This window comes from Podospora pseudoanserina, chromosome 1 (assembly GCF_035222485.1).
Source record: "Podospora pseudoanserina strain CBS 124.78 chromosome 1, whole genome shotgun sequence".
Lineage (NCBI taxonomy): Eukaryota > Fungi > Ascomycota > Sordariomycetes > Sordariales > Podosporaceae > Podospora > Podospora pseudoanserina.
In genome coordinates this window covers 7,285,476-7,312,473 of record NC_085920.1, presented here as the reverse complement: position 1 = coordinate 7,312,473, position 26,998 = coordinate 7,285,476, and the positions used below count along the sequence as shown (strand labels likewise).

Genomic DNA, 26,998 nt, shown 5'->3' with positions numbered 1-26,998 from the left:
GCACTAGCCACGTGTGGCTGTTCTGGTGGCCCCCGCAGCCCTAACCAGGAAAACGCTTGGCCACACAGATTCCCAAAATTTCGCGACCCCGGAACCGCGAGAGATTCTGCAACCCATCACAAAGCTCCCTCTTGTCGACGACGACGCAGGTACGTTTAATCGACCGAGAAGTAGCTTTCTCCCCAATTCTCAATTCTAACTCGGCAATTTTTCCAGATCCACCGCCAAAATGAGTACGTTCCCACCCCTCCGTTGCGATACCTGAGCACACCACACCCATCCCCGAAATATCGAAATGCATCCTCGACTCGAGATGCCGATGTCCTCGACGCCTTGATGGCTTATCCGTGGCCGAAATTTTGCATCTACACATTGCGTACGGGATTGGTCACGGTTATGCTGACTCTCGATAACAGCGAAGGGTACCTCCAGCTTTGGCAAGCGGTATGTTTCGACATTGGGATATGGAGTGAGGCGGAATTCATTGCTGACTCTCATCAATAGCCACAACAAGACCCACGGGATCTGCAGACGCTGCGGGTAAGTCCTCACGAGCCCTTCATCGACGAGCCGGACGAGAGAACGATTTGATTGCCGACGAGGAGGAACGAGAGGAGGATGACGAATAGATATTGACATTGGTGTTCAACAGTCGCCGTTCTATGCACAACCAGAAGCACACCTGCGCTTCGTGCGGCTACCCCGCTGCTAAGACCCGCAAGTGTACGTTGCCAACAACACTCGAGACGACATGAAAAGGGAACGGCTTGCTGACGTTCGGGGTATTACAGACAACTGGTCCGAGAAGGCTAAGCGCAGAAAGGTCACCGGCACCGGCCGCATGAGATACCTCAGCACCGTCTCCAGAAAGTTCAAGAACGGCTTCCAGACTGGTGTCCCCAAGGGCTCGCGGGGTCCCAACACCGCTTCCGAGTAAGCAGGTCGTCTTCGGGCATTGATGGGCTGGAACATGGATGACGGGACGGGTCGTTTTTGGCGAGCGGTGTAAACGGGCGCTGGGATTCACAAATTTATTCCGGACGGGGAAACCATGCTCGCGGTTTTTATGCTTTGCTGCTTTCAGTCATCACAAATGGTATGCATCTCGGCGGGCAAATTGGGGTCATAAAACCACAGAACACACAAAAATCGCGAATGCACTCGCGACGAACCAACTACCATCCAGACCAGTTTATCCATGGGCACGAGAGTCAAGCAAAAAAAAGTGATGAAACAGCATCAAGGGGCAGACGGTTTTATGAAAGGCGTGAAGGTGTTTGTTATTACTGGGACAGCCCAGCAGACGCTCCCAAGAGTCAGGCGCAAAGGGGTTCAAAATCGGTATTTCTGTGTTTACCTCTTTGGTGCTGGCTTATGATGCCCTCTGGTGCTGTCCATGATTGATGATTGGAATTGGGCGTCTCGTGCCATATTCCATGCGTCCGGCTGTCTCTTGGAACGCTGTGCTCTCAGCTACTTGGGCGGCGGTTTTGCTGTCAAAAATTGGGCATCATTCGCTTGCGTCATATGTGTGCGTGCTTGCTATGCCTTTCTGGACCTTATCATCCAATGACTTGTCATGCCATGAGCATCTCATCCATTTACTTGCCATATCGTGACATCTACTGCCCCCTCTCGAAGACCTTGGCACCGCCATGCCCCCCAACCTTGTAAAGATACTCTCTGTCCTCCGTCTCCCCATCCCTCGAACTGGTGATCCTCACCACCCCACTGACATCCTTTGCTGTGCCAGTGTCCAGCAGCCTCAGGGCGCACAGCATGTCCGCCTCGTGAAGCAGTGACAGCACAAACCAGGAGTGGTTCGTCTCGAGGGGTGTGGGAGCGACAGGAGGGTGAACGAGAGGGTCGTCGGCTGACACGGTAACGACGCAGCTGTGGACCTTCTGTTCATTGTTTGTCAGCCCCATCCACAAACTTCTTTTTTTTTTTCCCTTGCCAAATGGCCACGAGGGTCGGGAGACTGGGGATGGGGGCGGCGGGAAGGGAAGACAAACCTCTCTCAGATCCAAGATGACATCCCTCACCGCGATCCCTGCCCCTTCCCCACCGCCAGCACTAGTACTCGCAACCAAGAAATCCGGCTGGTCCAGCACCAGCACCACCCTCCTCTTCCTCCCAGCATCCAACCCCGCCAGGGCATCTCCGATCTGCCTCTGAACCACCCGGAGATCATCCCCGTCCTGCAACCTCCCCCCGGACCGCTGGGACGGGAGAAACAAGCCCGTCAACCCATCCACAAACGCGAACCTGCCCTTTCGGGCTTCGGAGTCGAGGTCGAGCGAGAGCTTGGAGAGGGTCTGCTGGAAGAAGGGGTAGTCTCGAAGGAAGGACGCCAGCAATACGGCGACTTCTGGCTCGCCTTCGACGCTGGGGGTTTTGAGGTAGGAGTGGATATACCGCGCCAGAAGCCAGTTTGTCGATGCGCCGAGGATGGAGCTGAGCACAATGAGGGAGGTTTCCCGGGGCAGGGAGAGGTAGGGTTCCAAAAGGTGGGGGGTTGTGGTCGACATTGCCGTGGTTGATATGGCGGTGACTGGTGATGGCGGGTTTGATGGAGCGTTCAAAGACCTCCCAAAAAATGTTGGAGGGGTTGAAGAGATGGTAAAAGTTGGGGGGAGAGGGGCATCAAAGTGGAGAAGGGACCTTGATAACCTACAACACCACAACACGACACCACCACAACATGATCTTCAAAGATAGTATGATTATAAATGTACAACATATATCATATTAATGTATTTCTAACGAGTGCTAAAGCCATGTTGGTATCATATATCATATCCAGAACACAGACCGTTTAAAAAAGTCATCAAACCCCCAGCCCAGTCCATAAAGAAAGAAAGAAAAAAAAGAAAAAAACCGGCCATGTAAATGCAATGCAGTAACACTAAACCATGCGGTCATAAAACGAAAGTCTTTAAAAAAAACGCCAAAAAAAAATTCCAAAAAACCAAAACAAAACCCCAAAAAAGAAAGAAAAAAAGAAAAGAAAAAAAAGTCTCATTCCGATTTCCTGTGTCCAACCTTTTGAAAGTTGACATGAAGCCTCTCCTGCTTTCTCCGCTCGATGCTCTCCTAGAACCTCTCCATAAAGTTCTTCCGCACCGTCCACATGCGCGCCCGCTTGCCATAGATATACATCGGGATGGTGAACAGCAGCAGGATAAGCTGAATGACACCAATCCAAATGTACACCTTCTTCGGTCCGTCCGAGCTCAGCCAGCCGGTGACGAACAAACTGAAAACAAGACCATGGAAGATGTTCTTGCAAAAGTTGAGCGTGACAAGGGCCTCGCCGGCATACTGTCTGTAGCTGTCGACGCAGAAGGTGATGCTGGTTGTTGATCCCAAACAGCACCCAAAGGAAATTATGCCAAAGAATGCCGTCGGCACCATCCAGTGATCTCTCACCTCGGCCGACCAGCCGAAACCCATCAGGCCGATAACCGTGGTGATGGCCACGGGGAGAGCCATGATGAGTCTGAACTCGGGTTCGTAAAGTCCACCATTGCGTCTCGCCATCGCCTTCACAATGACATCCGAGACTCTGCCTGCCACGGCAGTTCCGAGGACACCACCGATAAAAGGAGATATGTAGACGAGACCGGTCTGAAGGGCGTCAAAGTCGTAGACTTCCTCTCGGTATATCACGGCCATAGATTCTGATATCACGATAAGCCATCCGACCGAGCACGCGTACACGATCGATGACCACAACACGGCAGGATACGACAGAAGAATCAGAGGCCGGACGGCAGCCTTGTGCCACTTGTCCTTGTTGAGGCGGCCATTGAAGGGTTTGAGCTGCTGAACAAAAGATTTCGGGGGTGCGCCGCGCAAGACGGTCGTGTACGCCTCTCGCCCGGACCGAGAGCTCGAAAGCGACTCACTATCAGTGTCGTGAGGAGTTCTCGAGGCGGGGCCGTCGGAGACCGGCTTTTCCGACTCTGAAATTGCAGGAGAGGCTTGGACAGTTGGGGGTCGTTGGATGTCTTGCGATGCTCTCTCGCGGGGCTCCGAATCTAGGTACTCGGGCTCCGGAGCGAAACCGACTTGCGCCCTGGTCGCGGCTTTCGGAGGCTCGGGTGAAGGCACAGCTTCCGTGATTGGTGATTGCGGAGCAGGCGTGACAGCCGGGGTGGCATGAGCCCCCGGGTGAGCCACATCGTGTCTCGAGGAGAAGCGGCGGAAGAAGTTTGGTCTGGACTTCTTTCTGCGATGCGGAGCACGGTCCCAGAAAGATTCGGGGACAAAAAGAAACAAGAGGACCGAGCAGAACCCGACGATGATGGCAACGATCCTAGAACAAGGCGTCAGTCCCGCACTCGAAGGACACGCATGCTGATGGACTTACCAAAACACCCATCGCCATCCCAACTTTTGAATAATGGCAGCGCTGACCAAAGGAACCAGATTCTTCCCACCGAGCAACAACAGAGTGTAGATACCGATGCGGAATGCGCGCTCGTGAAGGAAGAAGATTTCGGCAATGGTGGCGGAAGGAAGACATTCGACAGGGCTGACGGAGACACCCTGGAGGATACGGGCAACCACCAACGAGGCGAAGTTTGGTGACAAGGCACACCAAACCGAAGTCAAAATGAACAGGACGGAACTGAACAGGTAGACTGGCCGCTTTCCCCACAAGATGGCAGTTGGAGAGAACACAACGGAGCCCAGACCCATACCCATCATGTACAGACCTGTCGTGAGGGAGACGGTGTGAACATCTACCCCATAATCGCTGGCAACGTCGGTGAACCCGGCGGCCAGGATGGGCGTCATGCCTCCACCAACGAGGCAGTAGAGCCCGAGAGAGAGAAGCGAAGAGTCTCTTCGCCATACCGGCCAGTTCAGGGGATCATTGGCCGAATCATCAGGCTGAGGATCCAAGATGATTTTCCCATCCTTGGTCTTCTTCTTGGGGTCCTCTGCCGGAGGCGGTGGTTCGGTGACCTGGCGAAGGACACCGACAGGAATAGAGGAATGAGATGTTCTTGCGGGTGCGTTCCTCAAGCCGAGCGGCTCGTTGTGATCAGGGGCCAGCAAGAGAACGGAGCCTAGGAGCGGTGTTAGCAACCAGACTTGCTTGAAAGCCGTTGTAAGGGACATACCTGGAACCTCGATCGTCTCCTTGTCTTCCAGGATTCCCATCGTCCATCTCGTTGGGCCCTTTTTTTCAACGGAACCCTCCCCATTGGATGAATTGCGCGAAAACCATTTTCGCCGCTGCGGTGATTCCCCCGAGCTGCTTGCCATCCCAAGCGTCTAGGTCTAAACAGGTGAAGGATATGCCGTGCCAGGTGAAGCTGCTTAGGTGGTTTTTAGGATGAAAAGTTTAAAAAAAATAAAAAAAATTTACAAAAAGGGAGAGAGGCTAAGAGGTTCAGAGACGAAGTTGGTCTTCTAAAGCTGGAGGAGGTATTAGACGACGTCTGTTGATAAGCGAGAGACAGCGCAGAAACAAGGGCTTCCCCCCAAGTCGCGTTGATCTCCAAGACGGGCAGGCGGCGGGAGGGTAGGAGGTGCAGCGCCTTCCAGCAGCAAGGCCGTGATGCCTGCAGCTTTGCGGGGAGAGTGGGACCGCTTGTCGTTGGTCTGACCTTGCAAGTTTGAAGAATGAGAGATCTGGAGATCAACTGACGCCGGACGCGATGGAAGGAAGCGCCGACGTCGATATATACAGACACAACGCGCCGTGCCCAGCGTCAGATGTGTGGAGCCGGCGAACTGCTTCAAGAAGGCTGCACCGCTACGGATTCGGTTCATCATGACATGGATTGTGTGCCAAGATACGGCCAAGGTGGTGCTCGACAAGAACCCTTGGTTATCAAGAGAGAGAGAGAGACAGAGAGAGAACCTCTCGGGCCCTCTTGGCCGACCAGTGAAGTCTCGTCGTTCTCGACGTGTCCTCAGCTGTGTCCGGATCCTCACCGAGAGACTTGTTGAGCAGAGAGGTTGAAATCAGGGAATAGGCCATTGGGTTGCCAGTTGGACGCACCTCTAAAGAGCAGCTGCTGACACTCTACTCTACGAATGGCACGGGAGGCCCAAAGGATCAGCACCTGTTGATGGTCTGGGACGTCTCCATCTTTACGGTCACCCAAGGTCCCCCTCTGAAAGGTGGTGGAGTGTGTTGTGCTACTTGGCGGGGGGTTGGTCCCTTGTGATTCCCCAGATACTCCACCGACCCCCGCTAACAGCAGAGTCTCCTGCGACCTCGAATTTCCCCCGCAGGGTTGATAATAAGACGCTAGCTGGTGGTTGTCAGAAGATGGCAACAAAGAGAGCAAAAAAACTGGAAGCGACGGTCGGCACGCGACTCCCGTATGGTCTGACCAGTGGACCGCAACGGGCAATGAGTGGTGGTCGTTGCTGGTCCATGGGAAAACATTGGACAAGGTCTCCCATGCAGAATGACGCCAGCTTCATCTGGTGGTGCACACAAGGCGCTGTGAGTGCGGCAGCCACCCCCCGCCTCACCCGCCCCAGTGCCGAGAAGTTGGGCTGCGGGCCAATGATGATCCCTGTCGTTGGACATGGGGGCTGATAGCTGTCCCATGAGCTCATCGGTTTCTTTGATAGCTCCGATATGCGAGTCAAGCCCAGACATGAAAAACACGGATTCTGACAAACTTGGTCAGTTTTGTCGCTATCTCGATGATACCCGTCTCGGTCTCTCATCTTTGAGGAGCCCCAGCGAGCAGGATGCACCCCCTTCTTCTTCGACCGACCCTTGCCGGGCGGCTTTCCCCTCGGGCCAAGTCTTACAAGACCGTCATCGCATGCATAGAAGAGCCGCTGTCCGTATCACGCGTTCACTTCTCGACATCGCCCAAGGTGGGTGCGAAGAACCAGGTTTATGCCTCGTGAGTAACCTCATGCATCTCCCCCACATGTCCCAACGGTGCCGATGGAGCAGTGGCCTTGCCGCTTTGGGGGAATATCTTTTGACAGTCTGTTTCGTTCGCTCGAATCATGTAGCGTTCGTAACCCGGACCAGTTTCACACCTACCAACTCCTGTCGGCATCATCCCGGACGCCTCTCTTGACGATGTGGACAGCCTCGTACTGCCCAACATGCAAAGTCGTAGAACCCCTCATCCGGGAGCTCGTCGAGTCCGGTGTCGGTGAGGCTGAGGGCGGGGTGGGCTACTGCGAAGTCGAGTACGACGCGCCAGATGTCATGAGCGCGGGTCTGGGGATGACCTACATGATCAGTGCCCTCCCGACTCTTCTCAGTTTCGACGCCCAGGAGGCTCAAGTCGAGACCAAGGTTACGGATGCCAGGAAGATGGCCAACCGTCAGTTTCTGGAGGAGTGGATGAGGACCGAGGCACGTAGACACGGCAATCGGGGTGGTGGCGGGGGCAACTTCCTCAGCAATTTCTTTGGCAAGTCGAAATAGTTGTGAAACGGCTGACCCCCCAACAGTCTGGGCCGAGAGAATAGAAGCTTTTAGGTAAGTGGTAGGCTTTGAATATCGACATTGGGCAGCCAGCCAAGCAAACTGACACATGCATCATCCAGAAAATCATCACAGCGGCGAGAATTTTGATTTTTCAGAAATGTGGTGACAGCTGATATCTCACAGCTAATCCTCGGCAACACGGGCCCTCTCAAGGAGTGTAAAACACCTCCTCAACTCCTTTCCACCAAGCCGGTTCCCCGTCTGAACTGCTCTTCGCCCCCGGTACAAGAGACTCCTGGAGGCTGTCCGTCAACTTCCACCACTCCCTCACCTTTGGGTTCTCCCTCATCCTCTTCATGTCCGCGTCATAGTCGGTGCCAATGTACTTGAAGTTGGCGAAAAGGATTCCGCTGTCTGGATCGTGGAAGATGCTGTCTGTGGTTTGATTAGATCTCGGTTGCTCGTGTGTCGATCACATCGAGGAATAGATTACAATCTCTGATATTGCTAGCCTTGATCTGCTCCAACACACCAGGCCAAACGGCAGCGTGGATCTCTTTGTACTTGGCAACGTGCTCGGGTTTAAGCTTGATGATCTGACCGAACCGGCGGACTGGGCCAGCGGTGGCAGGGGATTTGGGTGAAGACCAGAGCTGAGACATTTTTGGTCTTTTAACTTGAACAGCAATGGTCTTGCCAAAGTCAGAATTATGTCGGGAAGGTGAATTCAAAGTAAATGAGGATGTTGGCAAGTTGAAACAACTTCAAATGAGACTTGGACGTTGATGTCTGAGTGTGACCACATGGAAAAAGTGGATTGACTGATTGGAGGGAACCGACCTCTGAGGTGCTCATAGCCCCCTCACTCTCACCACAAAATAACAAAATAAGTGGAACAGAAAAGTGAAGTTAATTCATATTTATTTTAATAAAAAAAGAACCATGCCTCAAAAGGTAGATAGATTATCAGGCGTTCTAACTATCTTTATTCAACGGCTTTGTTGCTATCTTTAAAGTCCTATTCACCATCTTAAAGGCATATCAACTATCGTCAATGGCCTAGTGATTATCCTTCAACCTGAAAGGCATGGTTCAGCAACCTACCTGTGTCAAATATTTTGTGGTGACGATGCCCCTCTCAAACCGCTCACTTTATCCGGATGCCTCTCTCGAAACTGGTAGGAGACATCGAGAGAGCACACCAGCGCTGAATGATGCCTAGACTTTAGCCGCGAGCTTTGTCTTTAGATTCAACGTCCGCCTGGGTCTTGAAGCCTGCAGTCCTCAAACATACCTGCCAATCCAGTTCTCGCGAACAGCCCTGCAATATTTACTACAACGACCTGAGACTCAAGACCGGGAATCTACACAATTAATGATGGTTTTTCTACAATATCCCAGAGTGGAATGCTCAAGACGACTGCTTTTGCCAGACATATATAGACCATTAGCGCCCACCACACAAATCCCAACCTGGTATCTAACCCGTATCCCGATTCCGAAACTCCCAAGACTCCAAGCCATCGCCTTCTTATGTCGCGACTCACCCCCGAATCCCCAGCAACCCCCTCAAAACAGCCTCGCTCCCCCTATACCACCGTCCCCTTGCCTCCAGCTCATCCAACCCGTTCCTGGCCCCCTTATCCTCCCTCCTTCTCTTCGCTTCTTTCGCCGCCGCCATCGCATTCCCCCTCTTCTGCTCCAGCCCGGCCACCTCTCCTTGCAACCGCTCCACCTCCTTCCTCTTCCGTGGAGCCTGATTCCTCAGCTGCTCCAACTGCCTATCCAACTCCTGCATCTGCCTCTTTTTCTCGCCCACAAGCTGCAGCGTCTTCGCCAGCGGTAAATTCAGCTCTGCCCTCGATCCCTCCCCAAGCTGCTGCTCCTCCTTCAACCTCGCAATCTCCCTTTCCAACCCCTCCACTCGTCCCGGCAGCTCCCCTAGCCGAACAGTCTCCGTCTTGACCCTCTCGTAACGTTTTGCCAGCTCCCGCCCCCTCGCCTCCAGATCCTTGACCATGTCCGCCACCTCATTCTTGAGAGCCTTCAGCTCCGCCTTGGCAACCTTGTTGCTGTCTTCCAGCTCGGCGTTTTCCTGGGGCGTGACGATCAAGGGCGGGTCGCCGACGATGGCGCGGATGAACTTTTCTTTGGTGACCTGCTCGACGTAGGAGAAGCGGAGTTTGGAGAAGAGTTCTTTGTAGTGGAGGAGGTCGGCTTCGAGGGAGGAGGGGGTTGGACCCGAGGGGGGGAGGGAGGTGTTGGAGATGTCGGAGGTGCGGGCTGCTGACGGGGTCTCGGACGAAGAAGCGGACGTGATTATCGGGGCGGAGAGGCGGATGATGGTTATGGGGGATTCTTCGTCCGAGGCTGAGGAGGCCGAGGGAACGAGGGATTGGAGTTGGGCGAGGGCGTGGTTGGCGCGGTGGGTGAGCGATTGGGGTGACGCTTTGGTTGGGGATTTGGCGCGGCCCATTTTTGCGGCCTTGAGTAATTGTTAAAATTCTGATATCTCTGGTAAAAAAAAAAAAAAAAAAAAAAAAAAAAAAATCGAATTTGTCCCGTCGTGTTTTGCAAAAGGGTTGGTGGTTGTCTTCTGTTTGAGAGTTGCGCTGGCCATGAAGGTGCGCCGCGATGCGCTCTCGAAAGCACGCGGCCGGCAATCTATCTGTTGACATTAAACCCCAATAGGTGTTAGCGCGGGGCAGCAGTGCCAGACCCTAACCCTGATATTCATTCCTCTTGGAAATCCACCTCGGAACTTCAGAAAACTTCCCACGTGAGATCTTCCACCTGTTGTGGAATGTCATCCGTCAGCTTTGGGCTTTGTACCACACGCCCCCTTTTTGTCTTAGTTTCTGTACCAAGACAACATTCCACAAAAAAAAAAACAAAAAAAAAGATATGTCAGAAAATAGATACGAAGCAAGGGCGAATGCGAAGGACCTCGACGCCAACTCAGCGAGACCTCAGACATCTCCCGCTGCTGCCTGAAAACACTGATAGCAAGCCCGGCAGCTGGAAAGCATGCAGCAAAACAATAGCCGTCATGCAATGTGGAAGGAGAATGTGACTGGTCATCCTGGCATACTCGAACAAGCAAGGCAATCCCATCTTGTGTTCTTTTAGGCTGCCCTACCATGTCGACAACCAGCAAGGGATCGGAAGCTTCACCCGCGGTCGGATATATTGTTTACTCAGAGTCAGGAAAAAAAGGCTTCGATGGCTCACTGACATCAGTATGCAAGTGTCACCGAGTTTGGCATTTGCGGGGACTGATCCTCTTCCCGCTCGTCGACGATCCAGCGTCCCATCTGCACGATGAGATTAGATATTGGAACCCTATCACACAGCCCGGGCCCCCTTCTGCTGACCGCCAGCGGCCCACGGATGCAGGACAGGCCAGTTCGCTACCCAAACTCGGATCCTACTCTCCGTCCCAACCACCGATTCTTGCGCGCTCGGAAAACAAAAGAAATTCGACAATACATGCTGCTCGACAACACATGCTGCAAACCAGCGCGGGGTCTACTCAGCCCAGAGAGAAGAAGCAAACCTTGAATCAACACGGGTCAGCCGCCTCTCTGGCCGTGCCCGGTTTGGAAATACCCCGCTTCCTTGGACAGAAGCTTTGTCATGCCGTTGGCTGCTGGTGTCTCTGCTTGGCTAGAACTGCAGCAAGGACTCGACCTTGATTGGATTCTGTAGCCAGCCACTTCGATCATCCACATCGAACACGGCCCGTGAGGAGTTGGGTGGTTCCAGGGTTACTTGCCTCTCTCGTTCTCTCGTTTGAACAGGAGCAGACTTGGGGGAGAGAAACCGGCAGGCTCTGGTAGGAGAGGCTTGACACACTTTGTTTGCTTTTTGAGAGTCGTGCCCGAGCTTGGACCCCATCATTAGAAGTCTAGCTCGACATTGCCAGGCTAGTCGTTTCTAGTAGTGGAAGCGTCGATCGGCCAGATCAGCCAGAGAAGAAAAGGCTGTGGAGGAAGATCCAATTGGGGGATCACTTGGGCGCCCCCCACCCTCTGTCTCGAGAAGCACGGTCCATATCAAAGACCACACACCCTGCCCCCCCCCCCTCCCCACCCCCATGCGAGCAAGTCACAGAAAAAAGAAAGTCATTTTGGGGAATCGAGTCCGACTGCTCCAGAGTTGTGGCTTGCTGCGCACTATAGTTTGTCTCAGTTTGCCCTAGGGACCACCCTGTATGAGGGTCGAGTACTAAAAGTTGGGGGAGGGGCCGACTTCCCAGGACCCGTCTCCTCCATCTTCTCTCTCGCTGTAGTCTTTGTTCGCACTTTTTTGCTGGTGATATCTGCCTGTTTTGGTCCCGCAATGGCAATCTCTTCTCCTCCAGCTGATCCCCCTCCGGTATGGGTTCGAGCCGGTGACCCAGCTGGTGGACCTTTCTACATTCTCGTTTCCAATGCAAGTCTTCTTTCTTCTTGACCACCCTTTCGATGCGAATCCTAACTGACCTTTGAAAGCTGCCTGACCAAACCGATGCTCGAGAATTTCGTAACTTTGTGTTTTCTATACTTCATAAGAAGTCAGAGGTCTTTGTTGGCATCCAGGGCGAACAGAAGAACAAGGGCTGGGTGCGGATTATCGGCTTTAGCCAGTTCGAGAATTGCAAGAGTAAGACCTCTCCTGTTGAGCCGAGAAAGAGAACGCATGCTGACCAGTTTCGGGCAGGATGGCTGGCAATTACTTACTACAGGGGTCGTCCCATCAAGGTCGATGACCCTGGATACAGAACTGGTGGCACAGGAGCCGTGCAGATAGTCAAGCCGTTCGACCGTGATCGGGACTTGATCGTTACCCACGAAGATGCGCTGGCTCTCAATAAACCCCCTGGTGTGCCGGCCCCGGCACGTAACTACACGTTGGAGTCAGCAGCTTTGGGGTACCAAGCCGCAGCAGTTCCTCGCAATGCCGGGGCCATGATGCAGCCGGGGCCGTATGGGGTAGCCAGCTGGATGGGACAGTCACAACCGCAGCAACACCCCCAACACCAGCACCTTCAGGCGCAACTGAACCCCCAACAACAGCCAGTCACCTCGATGACAGCAACCTGGGGGCAGCAGGCTCAAGTTGCCCTGTATCAAGGGCAGCCTCAAGTAGCTCATGCGGCACAACCTCAACCAGCCCACTCGGGGTATTATTCCCAACAAGCCCTTCAAGGTCATCTACAAGCCTGGTCACACCCGCAGCAGCAGCAACAACTACAACAACAACAACAAAGCCCTATCTCTCTAGAAGCCCAAGCAGCTTTTCAACTACAACAAGCAGCCTGGTCTCAACCGCATCTCTACGCCGTCCCATCCATTCCTCAGCCGTACTTCCAGCCCGTCCAACCAGGTATGGTAGCCGGTATGCCATACTGGGGATTCCCGCAGATGCCGGCCTACTATGGTCCTCAGGCACAACAACCGGCATCGAACGAAGCTGCCCAGGCTCAAGCCCAGGCACAGGCTCATGCGCAATGGGTATACCAGCAGCAGCAATTTCAGATGGCTTATGCCGGGATGTTCCAGGCTGCTCAACAGCAGCAGCAGGTTCAGCATTCTCAGGTAGGCTTACTTTCTCCATCACATCCACCTTTGCTTATCCTCTGACACCGTTGCGAGCAGACCATGTAGAGAGCCCACGCACGTTCAAAGTCAGTCTTTATGAGACACCTTGCCATACATAGCCTTCCAATGCCCGAACCTCTCCGCACAAAGCACAATATCAGCAACCAGACAAAAATATATCCCCCAACATGCACACAACCCACCCCCCTCATGCTCGACATCTCTTTATCCCCCTCTCTTCTTTAACTTCCTTTCTGTTCGGTTTAACCAAAAAAAAAATTAAAAATAAATGGTGTTTCCTTTTCTCAAGGGGGGGGGTCACCGGAATCGCAATCAGGTAAAACAACAGGGGCAAATTCTTCTAGGGACAAGAAGGCAATGGCAAAATGACACACTAGGTTAGGTAGTTTAGTTTCTTTCTTTTTTTTCTTTACCTTCCTTTTTCTCTCTCTTTTTCTTCTTTCCTTTATCTTTCCTTTTTTTTCCCCCTTTCTTCCTTTTCCTTTTCCCCCCCCCCTCGCAATGGAACTTTTCTTCCTCCTCCACAAAACCGATTGACCCCTAATACGTAGTAAATCACACCTACCGTCATGACAAGGTCCCTGCTGAAACACGATGCCTCTTGCTACATCTCCTGGCTCGGAGACAATTAGTGTGTCCCCCTCGCACCTCCCAAATCTCGATGGGCTGCATTGTATGTATGTATGTATGTATGTATGTATGTATGTATGTATGTGATAGCTCACAATCCGAACGGCTCTCTCCGTTGGAAGTGGTCCGGTCGTTGTGCGGTGAGAAGGACTGGTGGATGGACCGAGTGGCTTGGTGGCTTGGTGGCTTGGTGGCCTGGTGGCCTGGTGGCCTGGTGGCTTGCGTGAGGTTTGCCTGGTGGCTTGGGGGAAGAAACTTGTGGACAAAATAGGGCGAGTCCCTTGATGGTTGCGTGTGGTGATGCAAGTCTAGACACGGAGTTTCAAAATTATGTTCACTGCCTTCCTCCTCCCGAGAACAAACAGAAAGACAAGCGCTGGATACTAACATAATACCTCGTTACCTAGCGCTTCCAAACCTAACCCATAACTACCTACATTTGACCCGTAAGGAAACCCATAGATAAAAATCCCCCCCTACAAACATCACTTGTCTTTTTACGTTACGTAGCCATGACAGAGCAGCAGCAACTGTAACAAAAGCAACGAGAAGACAATGCAAAATCGTGTATGTGCCGGTGAACGACAAGCAAGCAGAAACACACAAAGTGTAGCAAAGCAATTGCCCGCCTACAACCCTTCCGGCAGAAAACCCATCCACCAATCCCATTCCTTCCCTTGCTTGCAGATAAAAACGACCCCCTGAAAGTATTATGCGCGAAGGATACCAACATGGAAAGAAAAGCCACACAAACGACACCGCTACTCCGCTTCCACCACCGCCCTTGTTCCCAATCCTAGACCTTTTATACACTCACGCCTTCGATGTTGTTGACCATGACACGTCCCTGACAAATGTTGAAAAACCGCGCTCAGAACCCTTCAACAATGCCATAGGCCTGGTTCCTGTGATACCCACGACCGTACTTGACAGTTATCTCTTCACCGTCAAACAGCTGCCTGCTGGCAACAATCAGCATCCTCCACTTGCCTTCCATCTTCCTGATGGAAATCTCGCAGGAAGGATGGGCGGAATGCCTCACAACCCGCGCCCAGTTGCCCTGCTCCTTGGAGTAGAGCTCAGCCACGACAACATCGTCAAGATCCGGACGCCGAAACTCCATCGTCCACTCCCGATTAGGGATCGCTCCGGGAGGCACCAGCTCGCCCAGCATCTCGCCGATGATGTCATTAGCTCTAAACATTCCCATAACACGCACCCCGCTGCCCTTGCTCCCGTCAATCGACACCCGTGGGATGGCTGGTACAAACTTGGCGTGACAACGACATGACTTCTTCTTCTTACAGACGTTGCACCACTTCTCATGGAGCACAGCTGTCGGATCCACCGGCCACTGCCAGGACGCCTTCCAGCCCACTGGCTTTGGCCATTCGTATGGCGCATGAGGGTTGAAGACGTTAGCCGTGATGTATTTGTACTGCTTGAGCATCGGCCCCAGCTCCTCGGTCGAGAGGGCAATGGTGTCTTCAGACTCGAAAACAAAGGCGGGCAGTTCGCGGCTCTCCCAGATGCAGCCTTGTAGGGTCTTGCCCACAGCGCACATAGCGCGAAGGAACGGGTCGTTGAGCTGATGGTGAAACATCAGCACCTGGTCCTGAAAGAGAGCCAGCTGCTGAAAGGCTGGATCGGGTGGAATGACGCAGAGAAGGCCGTCGTAGGCTCCGCAGATTGTCTTCCAGCACTTGCCCTCTCGGATGTAGTCGTTCAGCGTGTGCCTCTCAGCTTCGGCCCAGCCAAGCTCCTGGAGCAAGAGATCAGTAGCATCTTGCTGTGCCGGCTGGAAGGCCGGCCTAGCTCGTTCCTGCTCTTCAGCTTTGGAATCGAGCCATTCTGCGAGCTTCATTTTGCAGAACCGACCAAGAAACGTGTTCAGCTCAGGCTCCTCTCCGGCAACGCGGTTGAGGTTGGTGACAAGGTCTACGCCCGACGGCGTCGGGTTCTGTTCTCGCACACAACGTCTCCAGTCACTGATGAGCCGCGCCAGCCGGTCAAAGCCAGGTCTTCCAGACACCTGCTGCGGCTGAATGTTGTTGTACACGTCATCTTGACATGAGCGAAGTAGCGTTGCAAGACTTGAGCTGGCATGAGTGAAGTAGCTCGGAGGTATCTCTGGCTCCGGATCAACCCCGAAGGGATCCTCAAAACGCAAGTACTCCATCACGCGCTGTCTCTTTGCCGAGCGAGGGGATAGCGGTTCCGTCGGTGCAGGTCTTCTGTTATGAACAAGCCTTGCGGTTTTCCGAAGCGGCTCTGAGCTTGCTTGTCGCGGTGGAGGGAGCAAGGGGAGGTTATGATGATGTGAAAAAGGGGCAGCCTGATGGGTGGTCTGGAAGGGTTGTCCAGAGGCGTCTAGGAAAGTGTTTGGATGGCGCAGGAGTTGTGAGCGAGGTGCTAGGTCTTGTTGTTCTGCGCGGAACATGGCATTATCCCACCCAGGAGCTGGTTCGGATAGAGGTTGTGATCGACGTGGCTCCGATGTCCTTGTGGCAGGTTCAACGGCTACCGGCGGCGGGGCCGCTGGGGGCTGTGGCGATGGGTCGGGTTGCTTAACGTTTTGAGACGGAGTCACCATCCCCGCCTCTGACGGTAACCGAAGGACCGAGCCGAGACTGCTCTCTCGCGGAGGCTGGAAACCTTGAAACGTATGCACCTTGGGCTCCGCCAACGGCTGGCTTGACGGCTCGCGGCGTTGTACAAGTGCTTCCGGCCGCACCAAGCCGGATTGAGATGGCTCACAGACGGCAGAGGAACTATGCTCTGGCGGCGGGGTGACAGATTGCGTCAGTTGGGGTGCAGCTAGGGGTGATTGAGATGGTGGTGACGGCTGCTCTGGGGCAGACTGAAACATGGACGACCGTGCTGCCATCCTGGCCTGTTCCTCTTGGTCTGGCCTCTCTCCAGAGAACCTGGCTTGTTCCTCCTGCGCCGCCAGGCAATTGGGATCACCGTATATGCCAAAGTCGGTAGCCTTCATGGCAAACGGATCGGGGCAGTTCCTGTCGCAGAAACGGTAGTTCGGAGGGTCCTCGGGGGATGACATGTACTCAACATTGACCGCCAGAGCATAGTTCGGACCCAGGTTCAGTACCTGATGGTACGTCCCAGGTTCTGTGACCACCGCTTGGCCGGGGATGCAGTAATCGAGAGTGTACTCGATGCCCCATTCATCCAGTTTGGCTGGTGGGATGTGGCGACTGAGGTGACGGACGGCCTGCGAGCATCGGCGCATCTCGGGATACGCGGCCGCCATCCTCTCCTCCAACCTGTCTGAGAAGGCTGGCTTGACAAAGCACCAGAACTTGTGCTGGCCTGACCGGAGGAGATTCTCCGACCTCACATGGGCATCTTCTCGATGCATAGTGGTGATAGTTAGTCCTTCCAAATTGAAGTACACATATTGTGTGTTGATGCCTTCGAGAACGGTCCGGCCTCTCGATTTGAGCCTGTTGCCAGGATGGAGCTCGATGTCATCGAACAGCGGGTTGCCAATGATGTAACCCCGTGTGCCCTTGGGAGGGTTCGCCGCCGAGGTGTTCCAGAGCTCCTTTTGTTCCTGTAAAGTCCACTGCGTCTTTGCCGAAACAGGAAATGGAAGATGCGGAGGCGTGAACCGTTTCTTCTTACCCGTGTCGACCTTGACTAGTCCCTGCTTGTCGGCCAGATAGCGGAACGAGGTGGCGTGGTCTTTGCTCGGGCGCTCAACCTTTCGTACCTGGAGCGGAGGCAACTCCCTGACCTGGAGCTTGAAATACCCCCTGTCCTTGACGACGGGGTGATTTGAGTACTGTTCGAAGAGCTCCTCGTTCAAGTCGTTGACATCCCGGTACATGCAGTCAAAGAGGGGTGAGGCCTCGTGTGGCTGTACGATGGGTTCATGATAGACGGCTCCGTTTGACAACGTGATGCCTCGGTCCTGTGGCGTCTGACTCTTGCTGGCCTGAGCTTTGCCTCGCGACTGTGTCTCAGTCTGACCTTGATCCTTACTCTCCGTCTGACTTTGAGGGCTCAATGGACTCCTAGGGGTGAAATCTGGCTGTGGCTGTTGTGACTGATGAGGATGCTGATGGGCAGGCGATGGTGATGCAGGCTCTGAGTTATGGGTCGGTGGTGTATTCGGCTTAGAGGGTACTTCCACCGACACAGCCGGAGGTTCGAGTACCCGCGAGGCTCCAGATGGGTGTCCCGCATGGTGGACAGGAGCGAGGCTGCCGCTCCCATTGGTCTGAGGCGGAGGGGGGTGCGATAGTGATGGCGCGAGAGGTTGTGAAGGCTGTCGTGAGGATGCCTGTTCCTGGTTTCTCAGCGATCCATCATCCGGTAGGCCGTTCGGTGGCAAAACTGGATGGGAAGCTGGTGAGTTGTAAGATACCGGAGTATCGGGGCCTCTGGCCGGCGGAGGCGTGTTGTGTGATGAGAGCTGCTTATCGACACCTGTGGACACTCGGTCGAGACGGCCCAAGATGTCTTCCATAAACTCCCGTCCGCCTTTCGTTGTCGGGCCTTTGACTTTGCGGTTGTGCAGAAGGATCTTATCGTCGAGATAGTCTCTCAGAGCATCTCGGATCAGGCGCAACTCGCCGCCGATCGCGTCGGCCTCGAGCTGCACGGCAGCCATTGTCGTCTTCACAGTCTGGTGCGCTGCTCCATTCAGCGAGCTGAAGAATTGTGGATGGAATGGCTTGATTGCTATGCTACTGCACTGGCCCGTGCTGGTGCTGGCTGCCCGCTGCCCTTTGGCACTCTGGCTGGGGTCTTGGGGCTAATTGAGGGGCTGGCCAGTAGACAGGCCAGAGGGGTTCAGCTTTAGCTAGTGCGTGCGAGGTGGGGCAAGTGTCTTTGACCATGAACCTTTTGGTTCTCAATGGCAGCAATCCATTGATCAAGAAATCGATGCATGCTTTGTTGGAGAATCTGGGGTTTGTTCTCTTGTTCCGCAAACAGAGCTCTCAGAGTTGCCGCTGCTGCTGGACCTTTGTGGGCGATTCGCCTCGCATCACAGGTCCCCTGATGCTACCTACCCGCAGTTCAAGTTTAGCAGGGCTATGACAGTACGTTCCATTGAACCTGAGTTTCAAACCCCTGTTCGGTTTTGCGTGGGCATTGCCTTGGGGTGAGATCATGTTGGAGCCGAAGTAGAATAACGCCTTGATGAGATGGCATTTGTAAGATAGCAAGAGTGTATATGTTCATTTTTCACATATCTTCCATTGTTTACAGGCCAGAGGGTCAAATCAAAGCTGGTGGTTGAAGGGGTGTTGCATAAGAAACAATGTTTGATGCCGTTGCCAAGGCACGACTGATAAGATAAAAGAAATACATGCGATAAGTGCCTGATAAGGATCGCAACTGGCTGAGCCGCAACTGATCGGTCTGGCACACACCACCCAGTGAACTCCAAATGCGCGAGGAGGCTCAGCAACCTGCTCCGCCAACCGACCACCTCAAAATTGCCTTCCGCCTTACTCTTCATCAGTAATGCTGTTTTGTTAGGGTTTGCGCCCTCTATTCTTTATTTCCTTCCCACTCTGATGGATGGCCTTCGTCAGCTTTTCGCATTCTGGAAAGGTTGAACACACGGCAAACATGGCAAACGATACCTTACTCACAGATGACTATGTGGCGGGCTTGTTGGCAAAGGAAGCCAGCGATGCCTCCATCAAATACTCGTCAGTCGGTCTCGAAGCTTTCCGATCTTCCAAGTATGTTTCACCGCAACCTCCATCGTCATGGCCATCTCATCAGGACCACCCATGCTGACCGTACGCCCAACGACCAGGCCGGCGAACAAGGCGAAGCCCAATACCAATTTTCTCGGGCGCATAATAAAGGAGACTGCGAATCACAACAAGGCCCTCCTTGCAAAGGAAGCCGCTGAAGCCCAAGCCCGGCTCAACCACCATACCGAGGTCGAAGAGAGGAAGCGACAGCGACTCAACCCCACCAAGTCTGACATTCGGCGCCGCCAACTTGGGGCTATATCTTCCATTTTGCAGGGTCGCAAAGGAGGCGAGAGTAGCCATACCAAAAGCGATCGAGACAGCACCAAGGAAAGGAGGAGTGACAGAAAAGACCGCCACTTGGTCTCAACCAAGACTGAGCCTTCCCAGAGTCGCGAGTCCAAGCATGGCGACGAGAAAGATCGCGAACGGTTCCACCGAAGGGTTGACGACGACACAAAGCGCTCACATCACCGACGGCACGAAAGGTCACGGTCCCGCTCTCCTGGGCACAGAGAACGCAGAGAGCGACGACACCGGGATCGCTCCCCCCTCAGCAGCGAGCCCGAGGACGGCCATCGCCATCACTCCAGGCCGCATGGAAGGAGGTCTGGGAAGGACGGTAGAGACCGTGGCTCTCATTCACATAGGCGACACGAACATGACGAGCGTGACGAGAAAGATCAATCACGGTCCATTCGGCATTCTAGGCCGCATCGCCATGTGGACGAAGAGGACTCCGATCCCCCGGACGAGCTGATAGGCCCAGCACCTCCCTCTGAAACGTCGGAGCCGCCAGTTCGTGTCCGAGGAAGAGGCGCCGGTGCTCCTAGAAGGGGCGCCGCGGCGATGGATAGCCGGTTTGCGGAGGATTACGATCCGAAGAACGATGTGCCGCTGGATGACATTCTTAAGCAGGACACGTCCAGCAGCAACACCTGGGACTCGGCTGTGGAGTTGTTCCGGGACAGGCAGAAGTGGAAGCAACAGGGTGCTGACAGACTGCGGGCTGCCGGTTTCACAGAGGAACAGATCAAAAAGTGGGAAAGGGGGGGCAAGGAAAGTGAAAAGGACATGTTTGACTCGGTCAAGTACACCAAGAAGGGTGAGCAGAGGGAATGGGATAGGGGGAAGAGCCACAGCAATTCGGATATGGATTTGGAGTAACGGGTGTGGTCATGGGGCTTTGAACACGACGAGTGCACGGTAGCGGGGTTTCTGGGAGTTTTCTTTTTTCTTTTCTTTTCTTTTCTTTTTTTCTTCTTCTTTTCTTGTGCTTTTCTTGTGCTTTTCTTGTGTGTTTTTTTGCGCATCGAGGTTCCGCATATACTGGGCGGCGTTTGGGTGAGGCCAAATCTGATTTGTTTTGGAGGAATCGGTTGGTTGCATGGAGCAAAGGAGTATTGTTCAACATCAACTTGGGAGAGACAGTGAGTGGAGGGCGATGATTTCTTGTTTGTATCTTGTGTAGAAAGGCTTCCTTGGGAAGTCGCTATGAATAATCGACGAGATTGATGATACCTGACATGACATTTGACTTCGGATGGCAAGATTGCAAAGTGCAGATTCGTCTTGCGAAGTGCTGGCTCGAGATTTCTATATACATGTCAGTCAACATATGAACCGAGCCGTTCCCGTCTCACACTGCCTTCATGTTCCCTTAATTTGGTAGAATCAGCTTTTTGCCCGTTCCCATTCTCCATACTGTGCCCATGACAAATTCAGTATATTTACACATCTCGTATCGCCATCTCACATCCCCCTCTTCTCTCAGCACACACTACCGACTCCCCCAAGCAACCTTCTCCCCCCTCTTCGTCTTCAAATCCCCCTCTTGTTTCGTCTCCACCACCGGCGCCTCCTGTTCCGGCGCAGCAACGGCAGCAGAAGCATCCACCACCTGATCCGCATCGCTCTCGTCATTCGTCGCCCACATCCTCTCAATACAAAGCTCAAACGGCCCCGGTATCCTATCCGTCAACCCCACCCCAATACTCTTGACCTTTTGCCTCAAGATCTCCGTCTGCGGCTCTACCACAAACCCGTGGTTCGTCCTGACGAAATTGTTCCACTTGATCAACACCGTCTCCCACTCCCCGGGCTTCTTGACAAACAACCTGTGCTGATGTAGATCCGTCGGCACAATCGATTCTGTCTGCACATTGACAAAGTAACTCCTCCCGTCTGATTTGACTCGCAATGCGAGGTAGATGTACGGATCGATGTCCCACAGTCCTCTGGTAAAGAGATTACGCGGCCGGTCTTGTGTTCGAAACGCGGCATACCCCGTTCGTTTGATATCTGGTCGGTCGGCTGGGAGGTAGGTGGAGATGTTTCCGTAGAATTTGGCGTAGCCGGGCGCGTTGGGCGATGGGAGCTGGGAGGCGGGGACAGAGCCGGCTGGGGGGGCGACGATCCAGTCGAGGTGGGAGGTGGAGAGGCCGCCGATTTCGTCGTCGGACATGACTTTGCAGTCTTCGATGGAGGAGGGGGTGCGGAAGTCGAAGAGTTCGCGGGGACCTTGGGGGCCGGTGACACCTTCCATTTTTATGGCTGGGGTGGGGGGGGGGAAGGAGGTGAGGTTAGTGATGATGTGGGAGAGGGGAGGTTGGAGGGAGTTAGGTACCGATGTTGGAAAGACGTTTGAGCTCGTCCATGCTTCGGCCCCAGAAGCCTTTGTAGCGGAGGACTCGTGTGGTCTGCATGGTGGGCGATTGTCTAGCTCGCCACTGTAGACTTGGGCTATGTATAACAAGGGTCGGGAGCTTCGAGATATCGAGGGCCAGGTGCGGGCAACAATGGCTCGATGTTCGCCGGTGGTGTTGAATATGCGCAAAGAGCCCGGTTGGCTCAAACTCCTATGCGCATTATCGCAATGGCGGTAGCTGAGGGTATGGTGGTCGGGGAGTGGAGGTGCACCTCAATGTTCCATGCGGCGCAACGGCTTCCAGAGGTCCAATTCTGGGGATTGGAGCTCTGAATTGCTGGGTTTTGCAGGACGTCATCAGAGCAATCAGAGCGCGGGACGCCAGTGGGGTGGTCATATAGCTTCGGATTTGGTTTTCACGTGGGGCTCTTGCGCCAAGGCCATGCTTGTGCTCAACCCTAACCCGGACCATCATCAGGCAACCAAGTCAATCTTTATATGAAGCCCTTATAAGGACCATTCGCATAGAATAGTTATATGCAAGTCTGTGGGTAGAGGGTTGGTCTATGGTTTACTCTGTCCCCTGATTCTTTTCTTTTCCATCAAGCCTTCAATGGTCAACAATATCCTTGTACTGCCCATAACTGGAGGTGATGAGCTTCACTTTCAGAGTACCTAAGTTGTGCTTTCCAAACAGAGATATCTGTTCGGACGAAATTGATTGCTTTCCACCTTTTGTAGGACTCTCACTACATGTCCGCTGGTCCACCCACTCCCTGCTCTTAGAAGCAGACGGTTCCTTAGTTGGTTTACCCAATGAACGGGCAGAATACCTTCATAAATTCTGTAAAGAGACGCAGGCAAATGTCGGGGACTGCTTCAAACAATACAAAGGGCTGCTTGCCTTACTAGAGAAATGCAGGAGATACCCGACACTGTGGACTTGACCTCAGTCCGAAGAAAAAGATCACCTTAAGCCTTGAAAGAGCATTGTCAATTCCTTGCAACTCTTAAACAGAGTTGATACTGTGACATAAGCTCCAGATATACCGGCTATGCATTCTCATCATCAAAGCACCACTGTAAGCGGATGATGGCTCCGGCACCATCACTGCAGGATTAGCCTAATTTTGTGCTTTGCTTAGTTTGTATCACGCCTCACAGCTTCCACGCCAGCTTCTCTTGGCATGAAATCCATCAAAGTGTGTGTAACCTGAGAGCGAGATATCGAAACGCGGGTACGGTACCCGTATGCACCTCTTCAGCCACTCAACGATGATTGGTTCAACTGCACTGCCAAGGCATAACGTCTTTGGACCCAAGTTGTCGGGCGCTGTGGTTTTGTGTGTGTGCGTGATTGGCTGCTGTGTGATATGGACTTCCCGCTGGCTTCATGTAGGTAGGGTTGTGAAACTGGCATTGTCCGAGCATTTACCATCTTAAGGAATTCACCGCCTACTGGAAGTATGTTGCCCGATCGTCGTAAGAAACGGCCTTCATTTTTAAAACTGTTTTCCCGCTACTTCTAGGCGCACCCTTCGGCATAAATGCCAGATGTTCGATTCGTACCTTGATCATACTCCGTAGTTTAATAAGCCTTTATGTAGAAGTTCTAGCGTAGATCGTGGCAAGGTTGTTGTAAAATAGTGTATGCTCGGACGAAGTGTCAATACTACTTCAAGCAAATGCAGAGGGATGGGTAATGCAGGCCAGTACCTACAGAGGCACACACTGCAGCGGTGTGCCGATCTTCTTTCAGCGGCAAAAAGGTGGAGCATTTGGAGTTGTTGCATCAAACTTGCTGCGTTGGACTTTCCCATCAACAACATCTGAGTCGCTGTGTAGCATTCCATTTCCGATTAGCCAAGAGCTCTTCACTCTGGCCTTCCTAGGTTTCTTCAATGCCTATATACTGCACTCAGAAGCTATGCCCTACATCTGACCTCCATTGTGACTTGTTGCACCCGATCTCTATTGGATGCTTTCTCTTTCTTGGTTCAAAATGGAGGATATGCAGCTGTGTACCCGGAATACTTTCAGCCTCGCCGCCTTGCGACATTGATCTCCTGCGACATGCGCCTCAGGTGCAGATCACGTGCATACCCACTTTATCGCCAACTGTTGTCAAAAGGATGGAATCAAATGCAAATCAACACCCAGTCGGCATGATTGCGAAGATGTGCTTACCTAGATACGCTTGCTTCTGCTGTTCTCCAGTTTCGAAAATCAAAGAAAGTGGGTGTTTGAAAAACCAGCATGTCCTGCACCATGAAAGCAGTTGAAACGGGCAAGAGAAGAAAGCCACCACAGCCCTGCTTTCCAGGCCTTGCCTCTTTCAATTCTATCTATTGTTGTTGCATCAACTGTCTAATGACTTTGAGGCCATGATCGGTGTCAGTCCTCCCAGACTTCCGGTCTGTATGCCGTCATCCTCTTTAGCAAAAGCGTCAGGTCATCCATAGCTTACCTGGTAGATGGAAGATGGAAGATGGAAGATGGTGTGTTCTGCACATTTCAGTCCCGGGGTCTTTCAGAGGTCGTTGATTTAAGGTTCCAATCCCCGGGCCCATCTCTCCACTATGAGGACAGGGGTTGCCTGTCTTGTGACAGATGCCTCTGTTCGGTAGGCAGCGAACTGCTGGGCAGATGTGATCTTTCAACTCTCCCTCGTTCAAGAAGCCCTGTCCCTATTTCTGCAAAGAAAGCCTCACAACTGGGGTCATCTTTGCAATCTCCCAAGCCCTTTTATTCCGCACACCCATGATCATGTTACGCTATCACGCTGACTATTCATATCGCAACGCCTCTTTTATCTCTTTACCTCTTGCTGAAGAGTAAAGATTCATCAAGTGTATTCCATTCAAGAGAGTGGAGTGCTGGATGTCTCTTGGTTCTCTATCAAAGCAAACTAAATGGCCCATCTCAAAAGACTGCATAACCTTGCCTTGCACATCGTCATCTTGCCCTTACCTTACACATAGTAATCTAGCGTACTGTGTGGGAAGTCTGTCTCTAGGGAAAGTTGCTGATGTTTCAAGGCTGTTCAATGTCATTTTATGGTTCTGGTCTCATTGTTCTTGGAGAGATTTCTTTGCCCCAACTGCGCGATATGACAACGATCTCCTCCTGAATAGGGTTCTGCACCTGAAGAAGTTTTGGCTTTCTTTAGTTTGCCTTACTCCAATGATTCCCACCGCGATCTGGTTCGCACGCCTTTTGTGCGCGTGTGTGTGTATGTGTGTGTCACATTTATTGGCCGAGGGTCATTGCTGCGTAGTAGTAACGATCTTATGAAAAACTCTCTATTGAGAGGTATAGGCCGACTCGTAATGATAGCTAGCGGTAATTTCTATAGCCTATTCCAGCCTTTAATTTTTTATATCATCGCAATAGTAATAAAGGTAGAGGTAATAAAATCCCTCTATATATCAAATGCATAACTTTAATACTAAGCCTTAACTTAATTCGTTCACAAATCGTGATTTATTTAGTAAAATATAATACCCTTAAAGATTAGAATTTGAAATTCCGAGACATATATATACAAGCCCTAGTTATAAACCGAAAGCGAAAAGAATAGTTAGAAAGGAAAGATAGGATAGGAAAGGTAAATCAAATAAAATAAATAAAAAAGAAAAAAAATTACAATAATGGTATACCTTTCTTTCTTCCGAGTGCCCCGTGAGAGCCATCCCTTGCCTCATGAGCCTCCCCGCCTTTTGTGCGTCTAGCCGATTAAATTGACAATGATTTTTCCCAGGTCCGAGGTCAAGAGATGATGAAATTAGGTATCTTCATGGTTATTATCGTCCCTAGCACATTCCCTAAGTGGCCCTAGTCCTAGATTGGAAACAGTGTGTGTTATCTTCAGGAAGCGGTGTTGTTTTCTTTGCACCTTTTTCTTATGGTACCCACCCATTATAATGAGTGTGATATTCTCATAAACTTGCTGTTTTGAGCCTGGTACTTAATAAAGCTACAAAGATGTGAATTACCTCTTCCTACTTCTATAGTACTCGCCAAGTATACTGAGGATGATGTCGCCCTGATATCAAGCCTCGCACATAAGGAGTTTCGGAGTTTTTACGGATTCTTCCTGCCCCCCTGACACCCGCCTACTATATCGAGTACAACACACAAACAACATCATCACCGACATCATCAGCGATATCATCAACGATATTATTTTATAAAGCACTGTATATAAGGAAGTTGCGGACTTTTCGCAGACTTTTCACGCTCCCATACTACCTGCCTACTTTTCCGAGGATGACATCGTCAACGGCCTCATTATTGAAGTGCCGTAAATGAGGAAGTTGCGGCGTTTTCGCAGACTTTGCAATCTCTTATGCTACCCGCCTATTATTTAAAGAATGACATCGCCAATAAGTTGTCTAATGAAGCACCGTTCACATGGAAGTTGCGAATTCTTCACAGGACTTTCATCCTCCCCAGGCGCTCGTCTACTGTAGTGGGCATGACATCGTCAGGCCAAGCAAAGAGAGATGCCTTGGGTTCAATTTACCGAGAACCGAAGTCTTAAGACGATATGCAAGAATGGATCAGGATTTGAGCTTCTTCAACTCTCAAACATATCTACCAAGACAGAAATAGAGACCCTGCGCATTATGGCATGGAGACAACAAGAAAGAGGTCAACGGAGCTCATCTTGTGATTTACTGTTCGCAAGGAAGTTGCGGGTTTTTTACGGACTTTTCATGCTCCCTTGAAACCAGCCTATCATGTGGGGGATGATGTCCTTAATAAGCTTATGGTAAACAAGAAAGTTGCGGAATTTTTACGGGATTTTCATACTCCTATGGTAGCTGCACAGTATGTAGAGCATGGTGTTATTGCTTTGATAGTCGATGGTTGGTGCTGCCCTGTCCTTCAGCAAAATCATACCCACAATCTTCTCTCTAAAGCAGTGTCAATCTTTCTCTTCCGT

The 26,998-nt window shown here is 52.3% G+C and overlaps 10 protein-coding genes across 10 annotated transcripts; 4 read left to right on the top strand and 6 right to left on the bottom strand.

Moving 5' to 3' along the window:
• Nucleotides 1-40: 40 nt before the first annotated feature.
• RPL37B (60S ribosomal protein L37B) lies at nt 41-1,333 on the top strand. The gene is made up of 5 exons (XM_062943316.1): nt 41-233; nt 417-444; nt 505-540; nt 653-723; nt 792-1,333. Exons 1-5 carry the CDS (start codon nt 230-232, stop codon nt 935-937), a joined length of 285 nt encoding a protein of 94 aa, XP_062806400.1. The 5' UTR covers nt 41-229; the 3' UTR covers nt 938-1,333.
• QC764_120520 (uncharacterized protein) lies at nt 802-2,763 on the bottom strand. The gene is made up of 2 exons (XM_062943315.1): nt 2,016-2,763; nt 802-1,904 (listed from the first exon to the last, which is right to left on the bottom strand). Exons 1-2 carry the CDS (start codon nt 2,529-2,531, stop codon nt 1,623-1,625), a joined length of 798 nt encoding a protein of 265 aa, XP_062806399.1. The 5' UTR covers nt 2,532-2,763; the 3' UTR covers nt 802-1,622.
• Nucleotides 2,764-2,796: 33 nt separating this feature from the next.
• On the bottom strand, nt 2,797-5,280 carry QC764_120510 (uncharacterized protein; the record flags this gene model as incomplete). The annotated part of the gene is made up of 5 exons (XM_062943314.1): nt 2,797-2,960; nt 2,986-3,216; nt 3,291-4,321; nt 4,376-5,081; nt 5,136-5,280. The coding sequence occupies 5 exons, from the start codon at nt 5,278-5,280 to the stop codon at nt 2,797-2,799; spliced, it is 2,277 nt and encodes a 758-aa protein (XP_062806398.1).
• A 1,237-nt stretch (nt 5,281-6,517) lies between these two features.
• On the top strand, nt 6,518-8,175 carry QC764_120500 (uncharacterized protein). The gene is made up of 2 exons (XM_062943313.1): nt 6,518-6,890; nt 7,006-8,175. Exons 1-2 carry the CDS (start codon nt 6,730-6,732, stop codon nt 7,427-7,429), a joined length of 585 nt encoding a protein of 194 aa, XP_062806397.1. The 5' UTR covers nt 6,518-6,729; the 3' UTR covers nt 7,430-8,175.
• On the bottom strand, nt 7,564-8,268 carry QC764_120490 (uncharacterized protein). The gene is made up of 2 exons (XM_062943312.1): nt 7,926-8,268; nt 7,564-7,867 (listed from the first exon to the last, which is right to left on the bottom strand). Exons 1-2 carry the CDS (start codon nt 8,092-8,094, stop codon nt 7,641-7,643), a joined length of 396 nt encoding a protein of 131 aa, XP_062806396.1. The 5' UTR covers nt 8,095-8,268; the 3' UTR covers nt 7,564-7,640.
• A 707-nt stretch (nt 8,269-8,975) lies between these two features.
• Nucleotides 8,976-9,908, bottom strand: QC764_120480 (uncharacterized protein; the record flags this gene model as incomplete). The annotated part of the gene is made up of 1 exon (XM_062943311.1): nt 8,976-9,908. One exon carries the CDS (start codon nt 9,906-9,908, stop codon nt 8,976-8,978), a length of 933 nt encoding a protein of 310 aa, XP_062806395.1.
• A 1,865-nt stretch (nt 9,909-11,773) lies between these two features.
• QC764_120470 (uncharacterized protein) lies at nt 11,774-13,056 on the top strand (the record flags this gene model as incomplete). Its single annotated transcript, XM_062943310.1, has 3 exons — nt 11,774-11,866; nt 11,926-12,076; nt 12,134-13,056. The coding sequence occupies 3 exons, from the start codon at nt 11,774-11,776 to the stop codon at nt 13,054-13,056; spliced, it is 1,167 nt and encodes a 388-aa protein (XP_062806394.1).
• Nucleotides 13,057-14,536: 1,480 nt separating this feature from the next.
• On the bottom strand, nt 14,537-18,301 carry QC764_120460 (uncharacterized protein; the record flags this gene model as incomplete). Its single annotated transcript, XM_062943309.1, has 1 exon — nt 14,537-18,301. One exon carries the CDS (start codon nt 18,299-18,301, stop codon nt 14,537-14,539), a length of 3,765 nt encoding a protein of 1,254 aa, XP_062806393.1.
• Nucleotides 18,302-19,063: 762 nt separating this feature from the next.
• QC764_120450 (uncharacterized protein) lies at nt 19,064-20,649 on the top strand. Its single transcript, XM_062943308.1, has 2 exons — nt 19,064-19,385; nt 19,463-20,649. Exons 1-2 carry the CDS (start codon nt 19,219-19,221, stop codon nt 20,568-20,570), a joined length of 1,275 nt encoding a protein of 424 aa, XP_062806392.1. The 5' UTR covers nt 19,064-19,218; the 3' UTR covers nt 20,571-20,649.
• Nucleotides 20,650-21,131: 482 nt separating this feature from the next.
• On the bottom strand, nt 21,132-22,390 carry QC764_120440 (uncharacterized protein). The gene is made up of 2 exons (XM_062943307.1): nt 22,030-22,390; nt 21,132-21,956 (listed from the first exon to the last, which is right to left on the bottom strand). The coding sequence occupies exons 1-2, from the start codon at nt 22,106-22,108 to the stop codon at nt 21,184-21,186; spliced, it is 852 nt and encodes a 283-aa protein (XP_062806391.1). The 5' UTR covers nt 22,109-22,390; the 3' UTR covers nt 21,132-21,183.
• Between the last annotated feature and the right edge of the window lie 4,608 nt (nt 22,391-26,998).

What these genes read in the sequence shown, in the direction of transcription:
- RPL37B (XM_062943316.1), top strand. An exon ending in GGGATCTGCAGACGCTGCGG is followed by an intron (nt 541 to 652) that starts GTAAGTCCTCAC and finishes GGTGTTCAACAG; the next exon opens with TCGCCGTTCTATGCACAACC. An exon ending in CGCTGCTAAGACCCGCAAGT is followed by an intron (nt 724 to 791) that starts GTACGTTGCCAA and finishes GGGGTATTACAG; the next exon opens with ACAACTGGTCCGAGAAGGCT.
- QC764_120520 (XM_062943315.1), bottom strand. Translation starts at nt 2,531, where the DNA reads ATGTCGACCACAACCCCCCACCTTTTGGAACCCTACCTCTCCCTGCCC. An exon ending in TCATCTTGGATCTGAGAGAG is followed by an intron (nt 1,905 to 2,015) that starts GTTTGTCTTCCC and finishes AACAATGAACAG; the next exon opens with AAGGTCCACAGCTGCGTCGT.
- QC764_120500 (XM_062943313.1), top strand. Translation starts at nt 6,730, where the DNA reads ATGCACCCCCTTCTTCTTCGACCGACCCTTGCCGGGCGGCTTTCCCCT. An exon ending in AAGAACCAGGTTTATGCCTC is followed by an intron (nt 6,891 to 7,005) that starts GTGAGTAACCTC and finishes CGAATCATGTAG; the next exon opens with CGTTCGTAACCCGGACCAGT.
- QC764_120490 (XM_062943312.1), bottom strand. Translation starts at nt 8,094, where the DNA reads ATGTCTCAGCTCTGGTCTTCACCCAAATCCCCTGCCACCGCTGGCCCA. An exon ending in GGCTAGCAATATCAGAGATT is followed by an intron (nt 7,868 to 7,925) that starts GTAATCTATTCC and finishes ATCAAACCACAG; the next exon opens with ACAGCATCTTCCACGATCCA.
- QC764_120450 (XM_062943308.1), top strand. Translation starts at nt 19,219, where the DNA reads ATGGCCTTCGTCAGCTTTTCGCATTCTGGAAAGGTTGAACACACGGCA. An exon ending in GAAGCTTTCCGATCTTCCAA is followed by an intron (nt 19,386 to 19,462) that starts GTATGTTTCACC and finishes CCCAACGACCAG; the next exon opens with GCCGGCGAACAAGGCGAAGC.
- QC764_120440 (XM_062943307.1), bottom strand. Translation starts at nt 22,108, where the DNA reads ATGCAGACCACACGAGTCCTCCGCTACAAAGGCTTCTGGGGCCGAAGC. An exon ending in CAAACGTCTTTCCAACATCG is followed by an intron (nt 21,957 to 22,029) that starts GTACCTAACTCC and finishes CCCCCACCCCAG; the next exon opens with CCATAAAAATGGAAGGTGTC.